The sequence below is a fragment of the Ambystoma mexicanum genome, chromosome 11, assembly GCF_040938575.1.
Source record: "Ambystoma mexicanum isolate Mex_15411 chromosome 11, UKY_AmexF1_1, whole genome shotgun sequence".
In the NCBI taxonomy this organism is placed as follows: domain Eukaryota; kingdom Metazoa; phylum Chordata; class Amphibia; order Caudata; family Ambystomatidae; genus Ambystoma; species Ambystoma mexicanum.
This window is the reverse complement of record NC_090934.1, coordinates 974,420,674-974,438,344: the sequence shown is the minus strand read 5'-3', so window position 1 is coordinate 974,438,344 and position 17,671 is coordinate 974,420,674. Positions and strand designations below refer to the sequence as shown.

Below are 17,671 nucleotides of genomic sequence, written 5' to 3'. Positions count from 1 at the left end.
TCCCTAACCTCAACAAGTATCCCCTTGAGCTCCTGCAGCTCGCAAAATCACCAGAGTACCAAAAAAGGGAGGCTAGCAAAGTGGGAGCAAAATCAGAATGAAGGGTTATGGGACTTGAAGTCCAAAGACATTTTGGAGATAAAAGCTGAGCAAGGTGGAACACACGCAAGAGCATAACTTCCAGGGCAAAGGCGAACCTACTGGAGCAGAGCGATAGATCGAGCGACGAGAGCAAAGGCTAGAGAACCCCAGGAGTTCCCTGCAGGAGGTCGTGGTCTCCAAAAGGCAGTGAAAGACATGTGGAGAAGGCCAAATCCCATACAAGAAGGCTGCATTGTGTTTCAAGGACGCCAGCGACCCTCCCGGGTGAATGGCAGAGTTGGGGAGGCGAGACCAAGCCTGTGGTATTAATTTGACTTGTGAAACTGCTAAAGACAAGAAAAGAATGCACACAGCCAGTTAGTTGGCAAACAACATGAAAGACCATTGTGCGTTAAGGAAAGATTGAAGTTGAAACAATATATCGCACAATTGAAGGCTGCACGTGGGTGGATGAGATGCGAAGGAAGGCAGACCTGTGATGAACTTTGAATTACTGATCGCTATGAAACCAGCAATACTGAGTAGCGGAGTGGTCGGCGAAAGGAAGTAGCCCACTCGAAAGTCTCTGTGAAAGGTGAAATGTTTTTGTTACGAGGTGATAAAGTGAATGAATTATAAAAAGCGAGGTGATCAAAAGTAAACTCGGGAAAAATGAGAGGGTAGGGGGGGTAAAAAGGTGAACATTGAACTTTTGTGCTTACGATATCCAACTCCCCAGATCAAGAGACACTGGGGCAAATAACACAAGTGTGTGAGCTGAAAGGAAAGTCAAAGTGGTCCTGCGGAGATGTATAGTAAAAGCCACGCACATTCGAAAGTCTTCGACATCAGGAAAAGATCCAAGTCTGACTGAGGGAGACCGGAAGTGTGATACTAAGCTTGGGGAAGGTAATCCCCAAAAGTCTTGTGTTTGAAAGGTCCGAACCCGACTGAGGGAGACCGGCGTGAACTTTTGGCTGAACTGATGGGCCTCGATCCACGTTTTTGAACTGCCTTGTTTTGAGAACCTGAGTGAGAACCTGGGCCAGACCGAGTCATCCTGTCATCCTGTCAACGTAGGAAGGAGAACTGACTCATTCACATTTATTCTTTATATTCTAACACTGATTTTCCTTTGCAAATATATTCTCCTTTACACACCGTTTGTACAAGAGGTATGGAAGGCATTAGGTCTTGCAAGTGTAGGCCATTTTGATTTGATGGACTCAACTAGGAATGTTTTATTTATTATTTGATGGTCAAGCGTGCTCTCATCCTAGACGTAGGGCAAGATAGGCATTCTTGCAACCCTTTGAGAACAATAAAGGTTTTCCAAACATATCTTTTATGTCTGTCTTGCTTTTGATCCCACGGGTTCCTCACACCTGCTTGATGATGCCTTTACAATCCTAATTTCATGAACACACACACATATCCATATCAGAGACCAAACCGAGGTGAAAGGGCTTCTATTATTAAATAAAACAATTCCAAACAACACTCTGGTACAGAGACTAGGAAGGCATTCCAGAGGAGCAACCAGGCATGTCTGTATAATGGAGTCCTCCAAAGTCCGGCAAGAGAACTCAACGACCTACAACTGGGGTCACTTAACACACCTGATTGATATAAAAATGCCTGCTGTTCTGAAGGACGACGAATGGGCTGGAGGAAAGCAAGCTGAAGACCCAGGAGGCTGGAGAAGTGCTGTGCAGGAGAGGTGGACGCAGTGATAGGCTGTGCGAGGGTCCGGAGGTCCTGCCATCCGCCGAAGACGGTCTGGTTTGGAGAAGTAGTGGAGCTCCCCAGGACTGCAGCTACGGCCAAGAGAAGCCAGGAAAGCGGCAGTAAGCGCGGTGCAGACTGCAAGACAAAGGCTGAGTGGGGGGGAAAGCAGCAGAAGCCTGGAGAAGCCTGCTGCAAATGATGCCAGGAGGAAGAACACTGCTGTCTGTGCCCGGTGAGTGTAGAGCTAATATACACTCTGACCGGGGCACTCCAATAAAATTTAGCAAAGTCCTTTGAAGCTGCTGAGTGAACGGCAACATGAATAAAAGTACAATGAAATGCTGGAACAAGTATTATTGAAATAGCGAATGAAGTGCAAACGATTGAAGGCACTTGGTGAATACTGCATAGATAGAAAAAATATTGAAAGCAATTGTGAATACCGCACTGAGGAAAAGGTATTGAAAACACTTGTGTCAAGTAAATTGAATGCTCATGAATAGAGCAAAAACAAAGTACTGCATGAAGCAAGAGTCAAGGAGGACAGTGTGTGAAACAAGTAAAAAAAGTCAAGAGAGTACTAAGGAGTATGAAATGGCCCAAAGTCAAGAGGAGCCCAGGCATGGCAAACAGAGAGAAACAGAGAAAATAGTGTTGGCAAGAACCAGAATTGTGTTGGCAAGAGCCAGAGAAATACAACCTCTTTAATTCACTACTTGAGCAGCAAAGCACAAAGTTTAATTTCGTTGAAAAAGACAGTCTCTTGCCCATGAAACTTGACTGCTCTGACAATGTCTCTCACATGACACAGTCCACCAATCAAGGCTCGGTCCACCACATAAACTATGTCCGTCCTTCCTCTTCTTCCTCTTTCTCTTTCTTTGCATGCTCGAGCAGCAGATAAGTACTTTCTAATTTCAATTGTTTGATGCAAGTGTTATTCTTGGTGTTACTCAGTTCAGGCTAAGAGTGCTTTTCATTAGATATAAGCGAGTTTGTGGCACAGCGTTCTGAGCGTTCAGTTCTTACGAGTCGCCATGCGGTGTAGCAGTGAAAAGCAGCAGTTGGGATCAGCCGGGGTGGAAGTGAGGCCTTGGTGTGCCAGGACCTTCCCACGAAGTTCCAAGCGCCCGTGTCTCATTCCCTCCACAGTAGGATTACCAGAGTGTGTCTTGGTTTCCCCACCCCCGTCTCACAGAGAATGAAATAGATCCCTCAGCGCTTCCCGGCTCACGTGGCAACCTAGTCATGATTTACTGTGCTTCCAAGCCCGCTGGAGACAGCGCACCAGGCTCCACCTGCTGGCTACAAATAGGGGCAGCGCAATATGGACAGAGTGCGCCACCTGCTTGCTATCCAGCGATTTAGAATTGAGAATTGCAATACCACATCTGACGGGTCCAGGCAACCTGGTGTGTTAAGAGACTAGATGGTGACTGTGAGCGGCAGCAATACACCCACAGGAGTTCTTTTGCATGCTCATATTGGGAACGTCCGTGAGAAGCAGCCCTATCATGGCATATATGGGCGGATCTTCCTCAGATCCAGAGTTAGCTGGAGAGGGCTCTTCCAGGCCAAGCTGGTTGCCCGAATAGCAGCAATTGCTACAGAAGGGGGTTTGGGCAGGGCTGGCGCCTCTGTCTGGCAAGTCAGACTTCATCAGCGACTGGCTCTCATTCTCACGAGGCCCCAAGGCATTTCGGCCCACGCAGAGAAAAGAGCATGCAGGGGGAGAGCCCATCATGAGATACAAGCCATTACCCGCCCCCCGTCTCACCTCCCAAGTGCAGACATAAGAGCTAACGCTGCTGCAGTCCAAACATTGTGCATGGCGCGAGGACGTACCCTCGACCCCGCAGGGGGACCAACAGGGCGACGAAACCAGCAATACATAATGAATACACGGGCGATGAAGAATCAGTGGTGTCAGCTCGGAAGACAGCACACAGCAGTGGGAAAAGCCTCGCAAAAGAGACAAGAGCACAGCAGAGCAATTGGAGCTAGGGAGTTTGACCACAACGTTTTGGTGCATCCCAGATCATCTGAGTGGGAGCCTCCGGCCAAGTTAGCGGCATTCTGGGTAAACACCCCAAGGCACAGCTCAGTCAGGAAGTACGCAACAAACTATGGGCAGAGTGTCCCAGGCCTCTCCTGCCAGACAAGGCAGCCACCACCCCTGTGATTGACTCTAAAATGCTTACCTTTATGGTGAAATACACCAAGGATATCCCAAAGGGAATCGATAGATCATGGACCGCCTGCCAGGACAAGCTCCTGGATGTCACAAGACGCTTAGCAGAAATCATGAAGATGGCGGAGGAGGCCAAGGAGTAAGCCACATCGATCGATCCGCAGGTTGGGCACAATGAGTGGCTTGTCTCGTTGGCAATGCTAGCTGCGCCATTGCTGTGGAAAGACGCAGATCTATCCTGGTAAAAATGTATCGGAAGCTAGGGAAGCTGACGCCTTTAGAGGCCGTAACCGTGACAAAAGGCTACATTTTTGGGGACGCTTTTGTCGAAGATATGGTGAAATTCGTTCATATATTTGCAGCCCTTGACAAGGCTCACGCTTCTCTCAAGAGGGTCTTCATGTCCAGAGTTTTTGGGCAAGCTGGCAGAGACCGCTCTGGCGGCCAAGGGAGTGGTTAGAGGCCTTTTTACAGAGGATTCTGTTGTCACCAGGAATCTGAAAAACCTAATCCTTTCTTCCCCGCCCCGGGGAAGAAGCAGAGGTCAAGGATGGAGAGGTACCAGCGGTACTCCTGCACCCACATCAGGCGAGAGCACACACCCCCATAGAAAACGCAAGCACTGCATTGCCAGCGTTAGGCAGAAGATTATCCATGCGCTTAGGGAAGTGGCAAGAGATTACTAGAGACGCCTGGGTCTTGTCCACAGTACAAGGGTTTCAGCTAGAGCACTTTGAGGAACCCAGCCAACTTGCTCCGCCCCAGCCTCTAGCCCTCTTGGAGCATGACCGGATTCTAATAGGGGAAGAGATAGCCAAGCTTCTAATAAAAGGAGGGATTAGTCAGGTCACAGATGGGCCAGAAGGTTTCATGAGCAACCTTTTCCTGGTGAAAATAAAGGAAAAGGTCAGGCTGTTTATAACCCTCCAAGACGTCAACACATTCCTGATTTACAGGCATTTCAAGATAGAAGGAATCCATCTTTTATGTGACATCCTTCAAGAAGGGGATTTGCTAGCATGCATAGACTTCAGGAGCACCTATTCAGTGATCCCCATTTACGAAACTCACCGATGCTTCGTACAGTTTAGCTGGGAAGGCCGGAGGCCGTTGCTCATCTGTCTGCTGGCTGGCCTGTCCTCAGCCCTGTGGTGCTTCACCGTTCTGTAACTGCTCGGCAGTCTGCTGAACCACTGCTGCCTTCTCGGTAAGCTTTGTTGTTCCATTTTTTAAACTTTGCTGTTTTTCTCTTTTTCTTGTTCAGCCACAGTGTCCCCTTTTCTGGCCATTCCTCCACAATTTTTTCAGAAAATGCCAGTTACAAGGGCTAATATCACAAATAACGTGATTAACAATATGGATTCACCTATCAGGGATGTTTTCAGCATGTTGCCCCATCCCAACACCTCTGCCTCTTTAGGCAGAATGAAATCTTGCTACAATCCACATTCCCTATCCCCCATGGGAGCAGTAGTCGCATATCAGAAGTCCTGGCATTAAGCGCCAAAAGGAAACAAAGACTCCAGAAAAATGCCCTCGTCCCCACCAGCAAAGCCACTAAGAGTGACACTATTAAAGTTGATGATGCTTCAACGGGGCCCTCTTCCCCCCATGCATGCGCAGTGGCTGAATATGGAGATTCCCCCCCATGCTGCTCATGTGAGGGCTAACAAGGACTTTTCAGAGGGTGGTGCCCTCGACATGCCTGAAGGTTATAAGCCCATACAGGTCCTGTCAACTCCCGTAAAGGGGACTGGCGATCAAAATACTCCAGGAAACTGGTTGCTTCTCAAGGAGCACTTTATGCGGGATCTTGATGCATGCCCTAATGCTGAAGACCTCCGTGCATGGGTTGCTTCCCTGGCTCTTAAAACCTCTATGTTGTAACCACCAAGCATGGACAAATGTTGCCAATCTGAGCCTATGGGCGCAGAAAAGTCTTGCCAAACCTTGGATACTAAGAATTGGGTTCATCAAGGCTGCCAAACTTGTCCTAAAAGAGCCTGCTTACAAAGGAGTGTATCCTCAAGCGCCTGCAGCGGAGTCTACTCCTGGTGCAGTTAATCTTTCGTCTTGTGGAAACCCCTTGCTTATGAAACCGGATACCCTACCTGATCCTTCCCTCCTAAAGGATATTCCCCGTAGGGTGTCCCATATGGCACAAATAGCTGACCCTAGCCTAATTAGTTTTGTTATGGATCCTAGAAACTTCATTATTACTAATGTTGATAAGCCTACGGTCTATGAATCCAGGGAGGCGCTTAAAACATAATTCTAGCTTGGCTCAACCAAAAAGTGGGCCGAAACTGTCAGAACTCAAGACCTGAGAGTCCTTCGGAAGATACAGATTGATGACTGGTGCTCCCTTGATAACACAGATTGCATTGTTGTTGGATGTGGACTTAGCAGCCTACCCTTGTTTTTGAACAAAAACTCTCATTTGCAGAATATATGTCCTAATTTGCCAAACTAAGAATTATTATGAATTGATCTTTTTCCTGATATGTATGCATTTGTAGTGTTCTTCTTTCCTGATGTTTTACCACATGCTTGATTATGCTATGTAGCTCTATGTTATGTTTGTATTCTTTCTTGTTTTTTGTGAGCGCACTGAGGCCTGGGGGAGTGTTGCGCTATCTAAGAAATAAACCAAATCAAACCAAGGTGTTGAAACCAGTGGTGACAGAATTATAGCAATTTACTTAGACGATATATGTCATATGTTGCAGGACGCCAAACATTTGCGGGAGCAAGTGGCGGAGACGACAGCGCTACTAGAAGATCTAGGCTTCCTAGTAAACTGGGTATTTATGTGGTGGACAGAGCCACGATTGGTGAGCTGTGCCATGTGAGAGACATTGTCAGAGCAGTCAAGTTTCATTGGGAACAGACTGTCTTTCATAGAAATATAAAGTTCTTTGATGTCACCAAAATGAAACTTTGTGGTTTGCTGCTCAAGTAGGGAATTAAAGAGTAAAGCATAATAATACTTCGCCCCTGTGTCCTTAATAGAGTTATTACTTTCTAAAACATTAGCATGGAAAATCTGATTTGGGCAAAAGTGTGTGGAACATCAAATCAACATTATCACATGGACGTATGCGCTTAGCTGAGCTCTCAAAATAGTTTCACTCAGTGGGCCACACACAAAAATTGATATGTCACCAGTGGCGTCGCTAGGGTGGGGCCAGGACCCTCCTCTGAAATCCCATGCCCCCCTTTGTACTTTGTGGCCCCCTCTACAGTAGCATACTGAGCAGGGAGGCAAAGCTGCCCCCTTCCCCGAGGCTCTTTTGAGAGCCAGACCGGGATATTTGTCAGTGGGACACCTCTCCCGTTAGGCACCTCAATGAGGGTGCCCAACGGGAAAGGTGTCCCGATGGCAGAACAATGTGTGCTGACCAATTCCTGCTCAGCATGCTCATTGTCCTGGCAGCAGGGCACCTTACCCTTTCTGAACGGGAGAGGTGTTCCGCTGCCAAGACAATGTCCCAAGGAGCTCCGGGCAGAAGAGGGGCTCTCACGTTGCTCTGTGTCAACAGAGCATTTCAATGTGATCCATTAGCCACTGATGGGAGGGAGTGATCATAAGTGAGAAGTTTGCATAATGTTGCATGCTTTATAAAAATTACTATGGCTTTAAAACCCAATGGGGATTTATAAGGCTCAAAGTAATCTGCATGATGCTATTGCTTCTTTGCATGCAGGATGGTGAGAATTAAACTGAAGCCATACTCTTATTGCTCAACATATTTCTATGGCAATGTATATAGTATATTGTTAATTTACTATGAAAGGATAGTTTATTATGTAATGTGGTTTGCTTCCAAGGCATTGCTATAAATGAAGTATTATTTAAGCACATGAAATGCAAAGCAAAACAAAACCTTAATAAATATCTCCATCCACTAAACCTGGTAAGATGTGCTCAGTTGCTTAAAATTGTCCACATCCCAGTTTCACCATTTAACCAAAGTGTGTGATCCTGGGCAAATCATTTAATCGCACTGTTAGGCAGAATCCTGTGCAGTGCCCTTAGGGACCACTACACACAATTAAGACTACAGGTAGCAATACACGTTTTACCTTTGGTACAAGCCTGTACTACTATGTCAGAGTGGTAGCCGTGGCTATCAAGAGTATATGAGCAGTAGCAGAGATTACACAAATAAATCACAATTACTGTGACGCAAGCAAACACTGACTCAAGGTTTCAGGTAGAAAGTACATTTATTTTTAAACCATTTGTTATAAACACGACACTTCTATTAAATTTAAAAGCACACGAAAAATATACTACAACTAACCAATTCACTTTGTACAGTATGTCTCAAGGTAAGTACCCTGTGTTTGAATGAACCGGTGTTATCAACAAAACACGTTACCGTGAATACAATTGCGATCACTTTTTGACAGTTCGGTCTACTGAATAAACACGTATCCGTAACATGAAATGCTACCGGGGCAAAAACACACTTAGCACCCGAGATGCCAAGAGGGAGTTGGAGGCAAAAATCACAGGCAATATTATAGTTAGGCAGACAGAATCGAGAATCACTCGTTGACAGGAGTTCAGGAGTCAAAGGGCTGGAGCCAGGGTTAAGTGACACCGGGGCTTGTTGTCGAGGATCACACAGTCAGACAGTTCACGATTCAACGTAGCCAAGAGTACTTTAATATTGTCAATGTTCGGAAGCAAAAGTTATAAGAAGGAGGAAAGACAAGGGCAAGCCTTGGAGATGAAGAAAAGGGTTTCACCCTGTCTCCTCAAGCAGAACACAGTACCTTATTCCAATGGTGCAGCTGGTGCCCTGGCAGTTGTTCCTGATGGTTTCCCGCAGACCCACGGTTCCTGGAGCTTCAAGGTGAAGGAGGACGTCTGAAGGGGTCTGCACCACCCAGGGATGAGGCTGGCAGCAGCGACATTGAATAAAAGGTTTGCTCCTTAAAAACAGGAGAGGCTCTTCAGATGGCTATCCGGACCACTACAGCAGTGTGCAGCCATTTCGACCAAGGAAGAGGATCCTCTGGCTGTGGAAGATGAGCTGGTTATCCCCACCAAGCTCAAGGGAAGAAGACTTCGGACTGGATCTTCTCTGGTCGACGAAGGGTAGATAGCTCAGGACTGCAGCAGGGCTTCACCAGGACGGGATAGTTGCAGCAGTCGTTCTCTCAGCTTCTCTTTGGTTCCTTGTAGTTGCAGTGGCGACTCTCACTTCTAACCCAAGATACCTGCCTTTTATGCGCAAAACCCCGATTCACACAGCCTGGCTGTCAATCACTCAGCAGGGGGGTTGTCCAGCCTGGACACCACCTCAGCCAATCATGGCAAAGTGCGACTTGGGTTTCCTAGGATACCCTGTGCAGGGGGTGACTACACCCCTCCCTCACATTCAGCCCACCAAGACACCCAGGCGCCAAGAGGAGGGCTTCTCTGCAGAAGCCCGCCAAAAGACGGTGAACAAAGAAGGCAAACCTGGTTTGCCGCGCAAAGTAAAACACAAGAAGGACTTTAACAAAAAAAAAAATGGCGAATAAACTCAACTGGAGCCAAGAGAAAGACAATTTGGTCAAGTGGGTTTATGTTCGAGGCTAATATAATAGCCTAAAACAATACCACGTTTAACTAATATAATCGCAGTAGAAAGGTTAGGGTAGATACCACTGCCACCAGCCAAGTCTAAATGTTAAAAGAGCGAAACAATGCTCTAGGAGGTACAGATAAAAAAGGATACGAAGTAACCCTTTCCAGTACTCCTTGGAAGATGGGGTGTACTGGATCTGTGGTAGATTGACTAAGTAAAGTTAATGGCACTTTACCCTTTTCTGGGGGACGGTAGTCAGCCTCAGAAATGGAGTCGGTGGGAAGTCTCAAAGACAACCCTGTGCCACTGCACTGGAGGTGCTGTGTGACACACAAAAGAATGGGGCTACTGAAGTGGTGTACTCCAGAGTCCACAATCACAAAAACAGAGGAAATACACATGGCAAAACACAGGTAAGAGTGGGGGAAAAGCTCACACTCTTACCAAGTGGAAACAAATAAACTCCAGAAGTCCAGCAAAGCTGCTGGGGGACTCACTAGGTTAGGGAAGTTAGCCATCAATGAGAATTCTCCCCAACACGCACTGTGTCTAATCTGCAGCTCTGTAAGGGATTCACTTCATAGCTTATGTTAATACATCACGTTGTTCTTTAAAAAAAAGCCCAATGACTATAGAGGTGCTCCATATATAATGATAGTGCAATTTAGGTATTTTGGACCACAAAGTTATTTGCCACTTGGTTTACTTATGGCAATTTATTCTAAAGTCGCTTCCATGGTGCCATCAAGTATCAAAGACTGATGATACTCCTTGTGAGGTCCAAATCTGTGTCGTCATTTCTGTTGGTGCAATCCATATGCAAATTAGGAGGTTTGCATATATTGTACCCTAGAGCGCCTGGGCAGAGCTCTAATGGAGGAGTTTCCTGCATCTGTAATGATTTTAGAGTTTTATTTTTTGTGTTGTGTTGAAATGCCATGTGCCACTAATGTTACCAAAAAAGTACATTGGGCCAGAAGTGGGCGGTTTGGGGGTGCGAATGAGACCATATGGAATTGCACGCACTGCATTTGCGAGGGGGAGCAGTAGCAGGACTTTTTTCGTGGCTCCCCTCCACTCTTGCAATGCTGGATACTCCCTTGCCCCCCGACCTGGGCTACTCTCTGCAGTGCTGCCTGGTGTCTGCCCGTACAGCACACACACAGGGCCGCAATGCTGCCCCCGGGGCTGGCTACGAACGCGGCAAATGCAGTGAAGAACGCACCATAAAGGTGCACACAGGACAGCGGAACAGGGGTGTGGGTCAGCAGTCAGGGTCCAGGACTTACCACTGGTGATCTAATCTACTGTCCTCCTTTCCCCAGCCATCACTTGCGTGTTTGTAGGCGTTTTGCTCAGCCTGTTTCTTTCTTCTGACCTGAAAGGGACACACTGCCCTCGAGACATCATAGTGGCCCCATCTCTGCAGAAGACACTGCGTTAAAGGATTATATCTTGTCACTGGTTGATGGCTGTTATAGTGTGCACACTGACACACACTGTGCTCCTCTAGTTCACATACCAGCTTTGGATATTCTCAGTGCTCTTGTTACATTTGCATTATAAAATGTTCACACAAAGACACTACTGAGAAAGGAACCCACAGCCCCAATTGAGTGCTGCACAGACCTTCCAGAAAAGCACCCGCAGCCAGATGTAAGATGCACAAAAATGGCACACTTATCAAAGGCCAGCTACCGCAGATGCGACACGGACCCAAAATGGACACTATATCATTTCAAAGTGCATAAAATGGCAGGTGTTACCAGCCAATGACAACAGGCAACATCTGAACAAATTGCGCATCAAGGCCCGAAATCAAGAGTGAATTTAACTGTCGCTGTGTGTGCTGGGTGATATATGGAGTTTTTGCGATATAGGATGAGACAATATTGTTAACATCAAGATATATATAACAGAATTGCTTGCTGTATAAATGCAATATGTTTACCTCCACAATGCCCACTTTGGACTATTTAGGCCACATTAATTTGGGAAAAAGCATACACATTACATACAAACTAAAAAAAATGATATTGCACTTTTATAGGCGGGCCCCCCCTACTTTTGTATGTGGCCCCCTATGTACCCCTCCCCTAAATTTGATGCCTGGAGACACCACTGTATGATACACAAAAACCAAATTACAAACATGAAATTGTCGCACATAAGTTCTGCAAGGCGTAAGCTAAACTGTGTCCCTCTGGATTAGGGTGGCAGGATAAAAGCTATTTTGGAGTACGTGTGTAGTGAAGTCAAGTGTTGTAAACATAGCTGTACCTGGTCTCTTGTATCTCTGCCTCCCTCTCCTCCTGTAACAGGGCTAGGCTGTTCTTCACAAAGTTCTCCATGGTGATTTGCCCATTGAGTCTGATCCTTCTAACACAGTGCCTGTATTACGAAACTGGATAGCGATCGCGGCTCACTGGTATGTGACAGCAAGGGAACGACAAATAATAGACAAGGAAAAGGGGCTAAAAGTAGCACCACGTCGGATCGAATGAAACCTAGCGCCATCATAGAGTGCCATTGCATGGTAAGGTAATATGAAATAGATTACTTAAATTTTAAAAATCTACACAATTGTAGTTGTGTAATTGTATTCAATGTTAGTCTTCGCGGTTACTTGACATTACAGGTGACAGCAGAGAACGAATGTTCGTTTTTATCTATCGACACCAAATACAGATAGAGCGCTATAAAGGACAGCGGGCACGTTGAAAAAGAAATTTGGAAAATGCGATCGAACCGTTTTCGTTTTGCTCAGTCTCTGAAGATGCTCCGCAATTAGCTGTTTTCAGCTATTTCAGTAATCCGAAAACATTACCTCCAAATGAATATTTGCTATTCAATTGCTCGTACACTTAAATGAGGTCTGTGTAAAGAAGTTTCTTTATTCAAACACTTCACTGTTTCGTACGCGAAATCTCTTGCGAAAGAAAAGTGGGCGTGGGGGGCTATTGGACGGGCAGAGAAACAGGAACGAGCCTGTTTAAGATGGCGGCTATGTTTTACTGCAGACAGGAAAGCCGTTTGATTAATTGCCCTAGCCTGAGACAGTGTAGATTGATTCAGGTGTAACTAGTGACCATCTTTATACAGGCAGTCTGAACATACTTCACCCGTTCACTAGTCTGTTAGACAAAAAAGTCCAATGTGTGTAACCATCTTTACTGGGTTTTTAAAAGTCATTTGAGTATTGTAACCCTTAGCTATTTGTTTACATACAAAATATGTTTTCACTATATTTTTAGATCATTATTCAATGCTGTTCGAAAGGTCGTGGATAGAAATATATTAAAAGACAAACTGTATCTTCAGTGAATATTGATGCAAGGTTAATGTAAAGTGCACATGTCTGCATAGCCTAGCATGGCGCTGAGCAGTGAGTAGGTTGCCCTGCTCATGGTGTGACCGTGTCTTGTGCTGTCTCTTCCACATTGACACTGAGTTGTAGCATGGCGATACCCGGAGCCTGCGGGGATCTGTTGAGGGGGCTATGTCGGCTTTTGCCCCGTGCTGGTGCATTATGCCCACGAACAGGTGAGGAAAGGCGGGGTTGGTGACCTGCATTAGAGCGGGGCCCGTCGCTTCCACCTCCGTGTACTGCACTTTGCTATGTCTTGGCAGATCATTGTGCCATAGCGGTCGAGTGACCCCCATTTAATTTTGAAGGTGTCGCCATCATTTCACTCTCGCTTTAATAAGAAAAGGTATGCGTTTTCTGCTGCGAATATGAATGAAAGGCAGGAGTGTGCAGGGAACTAGAAACGGCCTTGAACTAAATAGTCAGTGTAAGTGGCCCAGAGATTTTGCTTTCTAAACCTCATTTTCAATTGCAATAGCATGATGGCAAATAATAAAATGGCAGGACAAATTACAAAGAACTGGCAGTTATTTATGTGTATTTATTTCTTACATTGCAATGGTGGGTGGTGCTGAAAGATGCTGATTCTTGCAAGCATCCTATAGCATTGGCAGTTCGAATCCAAAAAATGTTACGTTATGCCCAAAAAACAGGAAACCACGTTGCCTACTTCCCAGATTACGCATGTTGCACAGAGTGATTTAAAACAAAGAATGAATTTTGAGCGAAGAAAATAAATCTAAACAAAAAGAAACGCATTTTTGTTGTTGTTTTTGAGGTTGTTCCCTTGCCAAAGCCCCCCTTTAATACTTTCCCCGCCCCCTAAAATTACTATTCCCATTCCCAACCATATATATATATATATATTCTAAAATTGGTTATTTACTTTTATTTTTTTTAGATATTTTGGGTTCGTTTGAAAATGCATTCTTTGTTTTCTATTCAATAACATCACTCCATACCGTTTGGATCTTGATACCAGCAGAGCAATTCCCCAGGAAAGGACTCCAATATTATAAAGTGTCCAGGAGAATAGCTTAGGGGCAACACAATCGTCTCGGGAACAAGATAACGCCAAAAAAATGGACCTCGAGAAGGGGCAGGGTGTTCGATACCGGCCCCTTATTTAGAGGTATGAAGCGCAGTATTGTACCCAATTTAATTACTGTGTGATATGATGAGAAGTTTTAAAGTAACAATTGCCACAAGCTATAAAGAAATATGGCCTACAAAAAGTTATTTGTTTTGAAGTTCAAATATATTTTTGATCTCTTTTAAAATTACCCTCCATTGTGAATAAGAATTACTTTTTTTTACTCCCTAAAAATCATTGCCTCCATGTACCCCTTCCTTGTCCCAGGACTTACTTTTGAGGCACAGCCTACTCAGACAGGACCTATTTTCCAAATTAAAACTGTTCCTCTGCTACCCAGGAGGTGCAAACCTCCCCATTCAGCCTCGGGTATTTTTTTCCTTTTTTTTGGACAGGAACCTTTTTATTCTCTTGCTGCTTGGCTTTGGGGGTCACCAATCAGAGGCAGTGCGCATACCCTCCCTTGTATATGGGTGAGGGGAATGGAAAAGTAGCATGCAGGTGCTTCCTGTGCTCCTTGCTGGGCATGGGTCCCAGTTCAAGTTGGATTTGACCCTTCCCTGTTGGGCCAGGGGGCCTGGTTTATGGGTGACTGTACTTGGTCTCCTGCCCACAATGGATAGTCATTCCGGACTCTCAGAGAAGGCGGACCCAGGCAGGGTGGAGCAGTGACTGGGTGGAGGGTGCTGGGTTCGAGGAGGAGGAGCGGTCTCTGGAGACGGATGCAAGGAGTGAGAGTGCTCAGAGGAGGTGGTAAGAATGGGTAAGGGGAAAGGGAAGGTTGGAAAGAAAGGGGGGTGGAGGAGGAGGAGGCAAAGAGGGGGAAGACATCTGTGAAATCTACACCTGTGGAGGGGGGGAAGGGGGGAAATGAGGGACGGTATCACAGCAGATCCCCCTCAGAGGGATGATAAAGGGGGGCTGGTCCGGGACATCGCGGGGTCGGGGACTCCAGAAAAGTGCGCTTTGGAGGGGCTGGAAGCCTCAGTGAGCGGTATGTCTGAGGAGAAGATGCAGTCTGATAGTGTGTGGAAGGTAGTGTTGAAACCTGAAAATCGTGACAAGACGTTTCTGGGGGTGAATCCGACGGAGATTGCTAGATGGTTGAAGGCAGCAGTGGGAGATGTTTCCCGGGTACAAGTGGTGGCTGGGGGCCGGTTGTTGGTGGAGGGGTCGGATGCTGATAGCAAAGCAAAGATTCTGGAGGTGCGTTGTCTGGGTAGACATGCGGTAAGAGTGTTTGATCAAAGTGGAGTGTCTTGTAAGGGGTGCTGTATGGAGTGCCAGTGGTTATGAGTATGTCTGAGGTGGAGGAGCAACTGGCGAGAGTGGGGGTGGTGGAGGTGTGGAGGTTGGGGAGGAGGAATGCACATGGGGATGTGGTGTCTACAACTGTGGCAGTGAGATTTGAGAGAACGGAGGTGGTGGAGATGGCTTATCAGAGGTATCGTGTGAAAGTATATGTGGCAATGCCATTAAGGTGTTATAAGTGTCAACGATTTGGACATGTGGCGAGAGCATGCAGGAATGAGAGACACTGTGGGAGGTGTGGTGGAGATCATGATATAAAGGAATGCAAGGTGGGGATCCCGGAGAAATGTGTGAATTGTGGGGGGGGGGCATTCTTCCGCGTTTAGGGGGTGTGAGAGTTACAGGGTGGCGAGAGAAGTGGTACAGGTGAGGGCGGCGGAAGGTTTGTCTTATGCGCAGGCTGATGCAAAGGTGAAACCAGTACGGGTAGTGAGTGAGAAAAAGTTGGTGGTGGATGAGGTTGTGGGAAGGAAGAAAGTGGTGGGTGAAGTGAAAGGTGTAGAAATGGTGGCTGTCCCGAAAACTGAGTTTTTGTGCTTCATAGTGAATGTGCTGGATCTGGTTCAGGGGAATGTGTCTATCAGTCCATCAGATCTTACGAAAGGAGTGGTGGAAGCTGGAAGGAGGTTTTTAAATGTTGTAGATGTATCAGAAGAAGATGTGTTTAAGAAGGTTGCTAAAGTGCGGAAGCTGAGTGGGGTGCCGGCATGAGGATTTTGCAGTGGAACGCGAGGAGTTTGTTGAGGAATGGACAGGAGTTGAAAGCGGTGTTGTGTGAGGAATTGAATGTTGACTTGGTTTGTATTCAGGAGACGTGGTTGAGGGGTGATTTGAGATTTGTGATACCAGGTTTTGAGTTGTTTCGTAAGGATAGGTTGGAGGGGAGAGGGGGGGTGTGGCCTTAGCAGTTCGAAAGGGGTCGATTGCAAGGGTGATTGTTGTGGATGGAGCAGTAGAGGCGAATTGGGGCGGGGATTCGGGTAGGAGGATCGGAAGTATTGGTGCTGAATTATTATAATCCGTGTGAGGTGGTGGAAGTGGGTGTGTTGACTGGAGTGATAAGAGGACATGTGGGACCGTGTGTTTTGTGTGGCGATTTTAACAGTGCCAACACGTTGTGGGGTAGTGATAGGACAGATACGAATGGAGAACTGTTGGAAGACATGGCGGATGAATTGAGTCTGGTATTGCTGAATGATGGGTCAGGTACGAGGTTGGATGTGAGGACTGGGAAGCTGTCGTGCTTGGATTTGACCTGGGTGACTGCTGCAATTGCAGGTGAATGTGATTGGGAGGTGCGTGAGGATGGGGACATGGGGAGCGATCATTCTGCTATTTTGGTGACTGTGAGGGGTGAGGTAGGGACCAGGTCACGTATGACTGGGAGTCGGTTGAATTTTAGGAAGGCTGATTGGGAGGTGTATAAGGGAGTGTGTCGGGATTTGATTGTTCCAAGGGGAAGAGAGGGGGGGGTGGATGAATGGAATGAGCATCTGGTGCAGGGAATGAGAGCATCGTCTGTGGCAGCAATTTCGGAGACTGAGAAGGGGAAGGGTGGGAAGATCGAGGTTCCTTGGTGGTGGGTGGAATGTTCAAGAGCAGTGGCGGCACGAAAGAAGGCTAGAGCAAGAGCGGTGAGAACGGGAATGTTGGTGGATCTGGTGGCATATAAGAAGGCTAAGGCGGTGGCGCAGAGGGTGATTAGGGAAAGAAAGCGAGGATATTGGAGGGGCTATTGTGGGTTCCTGGGGAGTGATTCTGGTGTGAGTGAGGTTTGGAAACAGTTCAAGCGGATGTCCGGATTAATGAGGTCGCAGGGTGGTATGTCTGTGTTGTTGAAAGGAGAAGAGGTAATTAGTGAGGATGGGGATAAGGCAAATTTGTTGGGTGAGTATTTTGCGGGGGTTCACAGTTCGAGGAACTTCCCAGAAGAGGTGAGGATACGAATGGGTGTGGTAGAGGAGGAGACGCGAGAGGTGGTGGCGAATGTTGGGCCTTGGGAGGAGCAATATGAGGTTACATTTTCGATGGTGGAGTTGAATGGAGCGATTCGGAAGGCGAAGTGGTCTAGCCCTGGGGTGGATGGAGTTATGTATGTATTTTTGGAGAAGTTGCCTGAGGAATGTAAGTTAGAGGTATTAGCGCTGTTCAATGAGATCTGGAAGAGTGGAGTTTTGCCGAAGTTGTGGAAAAGAGCGATTGTAGTGGCGATTTTGAAGGGTGGCAAGGTTCCTACAGAGTGTAAGTCGTATAGGCCGATTGCGTTGACTGTTGTGCTGTGTAAGGTTATGGAACGGATGGTGGTTGAGCGATTG

The 17,671-nt window shown here is 46.7% G+C and overlaps 2 protein-coding genes across 2 annotated transcripts in view; one reads left to right on the top strand and one right to left on the bottom strand.

The window, feature by feature from the left end:
* IGHMBP2 (immunoglobulin mu DNA binding protein 2) overlaps positions 1–12,038 on the bottom strand; it is a 530,708-nt gene extending 518,670 nt beyond the window's left edge. The window contains exon 1 of the mRNA XM_069624129.1: positions 11,866–12,038. Within this exon, the coding sequence (XP_069480230.1) occupies positions 11,866–11,936 (71 nt within the window). The 5' untranslated portion in view covers positions 11,937–12,038. The remainder of the gene's footprint in view (positions 1–11,865) is intronic.
* Positions 12,039–12,974: 936 nt separating this feature from the next.
* The window catches only part of MRPL21 (mitochondrial ribosomal protein L21), a 279,597-nt gene continuing 274,900 nt past the window's right edge, over positions 12,975–17,671 (top strand). The window contains exon 1 of the mRNA XM_069624128.1: positions 12,975–13,128. Within this exon, the coding sequence (XP_069480229.1) occupies positions 13,044–13,128 (85 nt within the window). The 5' untranslated portion in view covers positions 12,975–13,043. The remainder of the gene's footprint in view (positions 13,129–17,671) is intronic.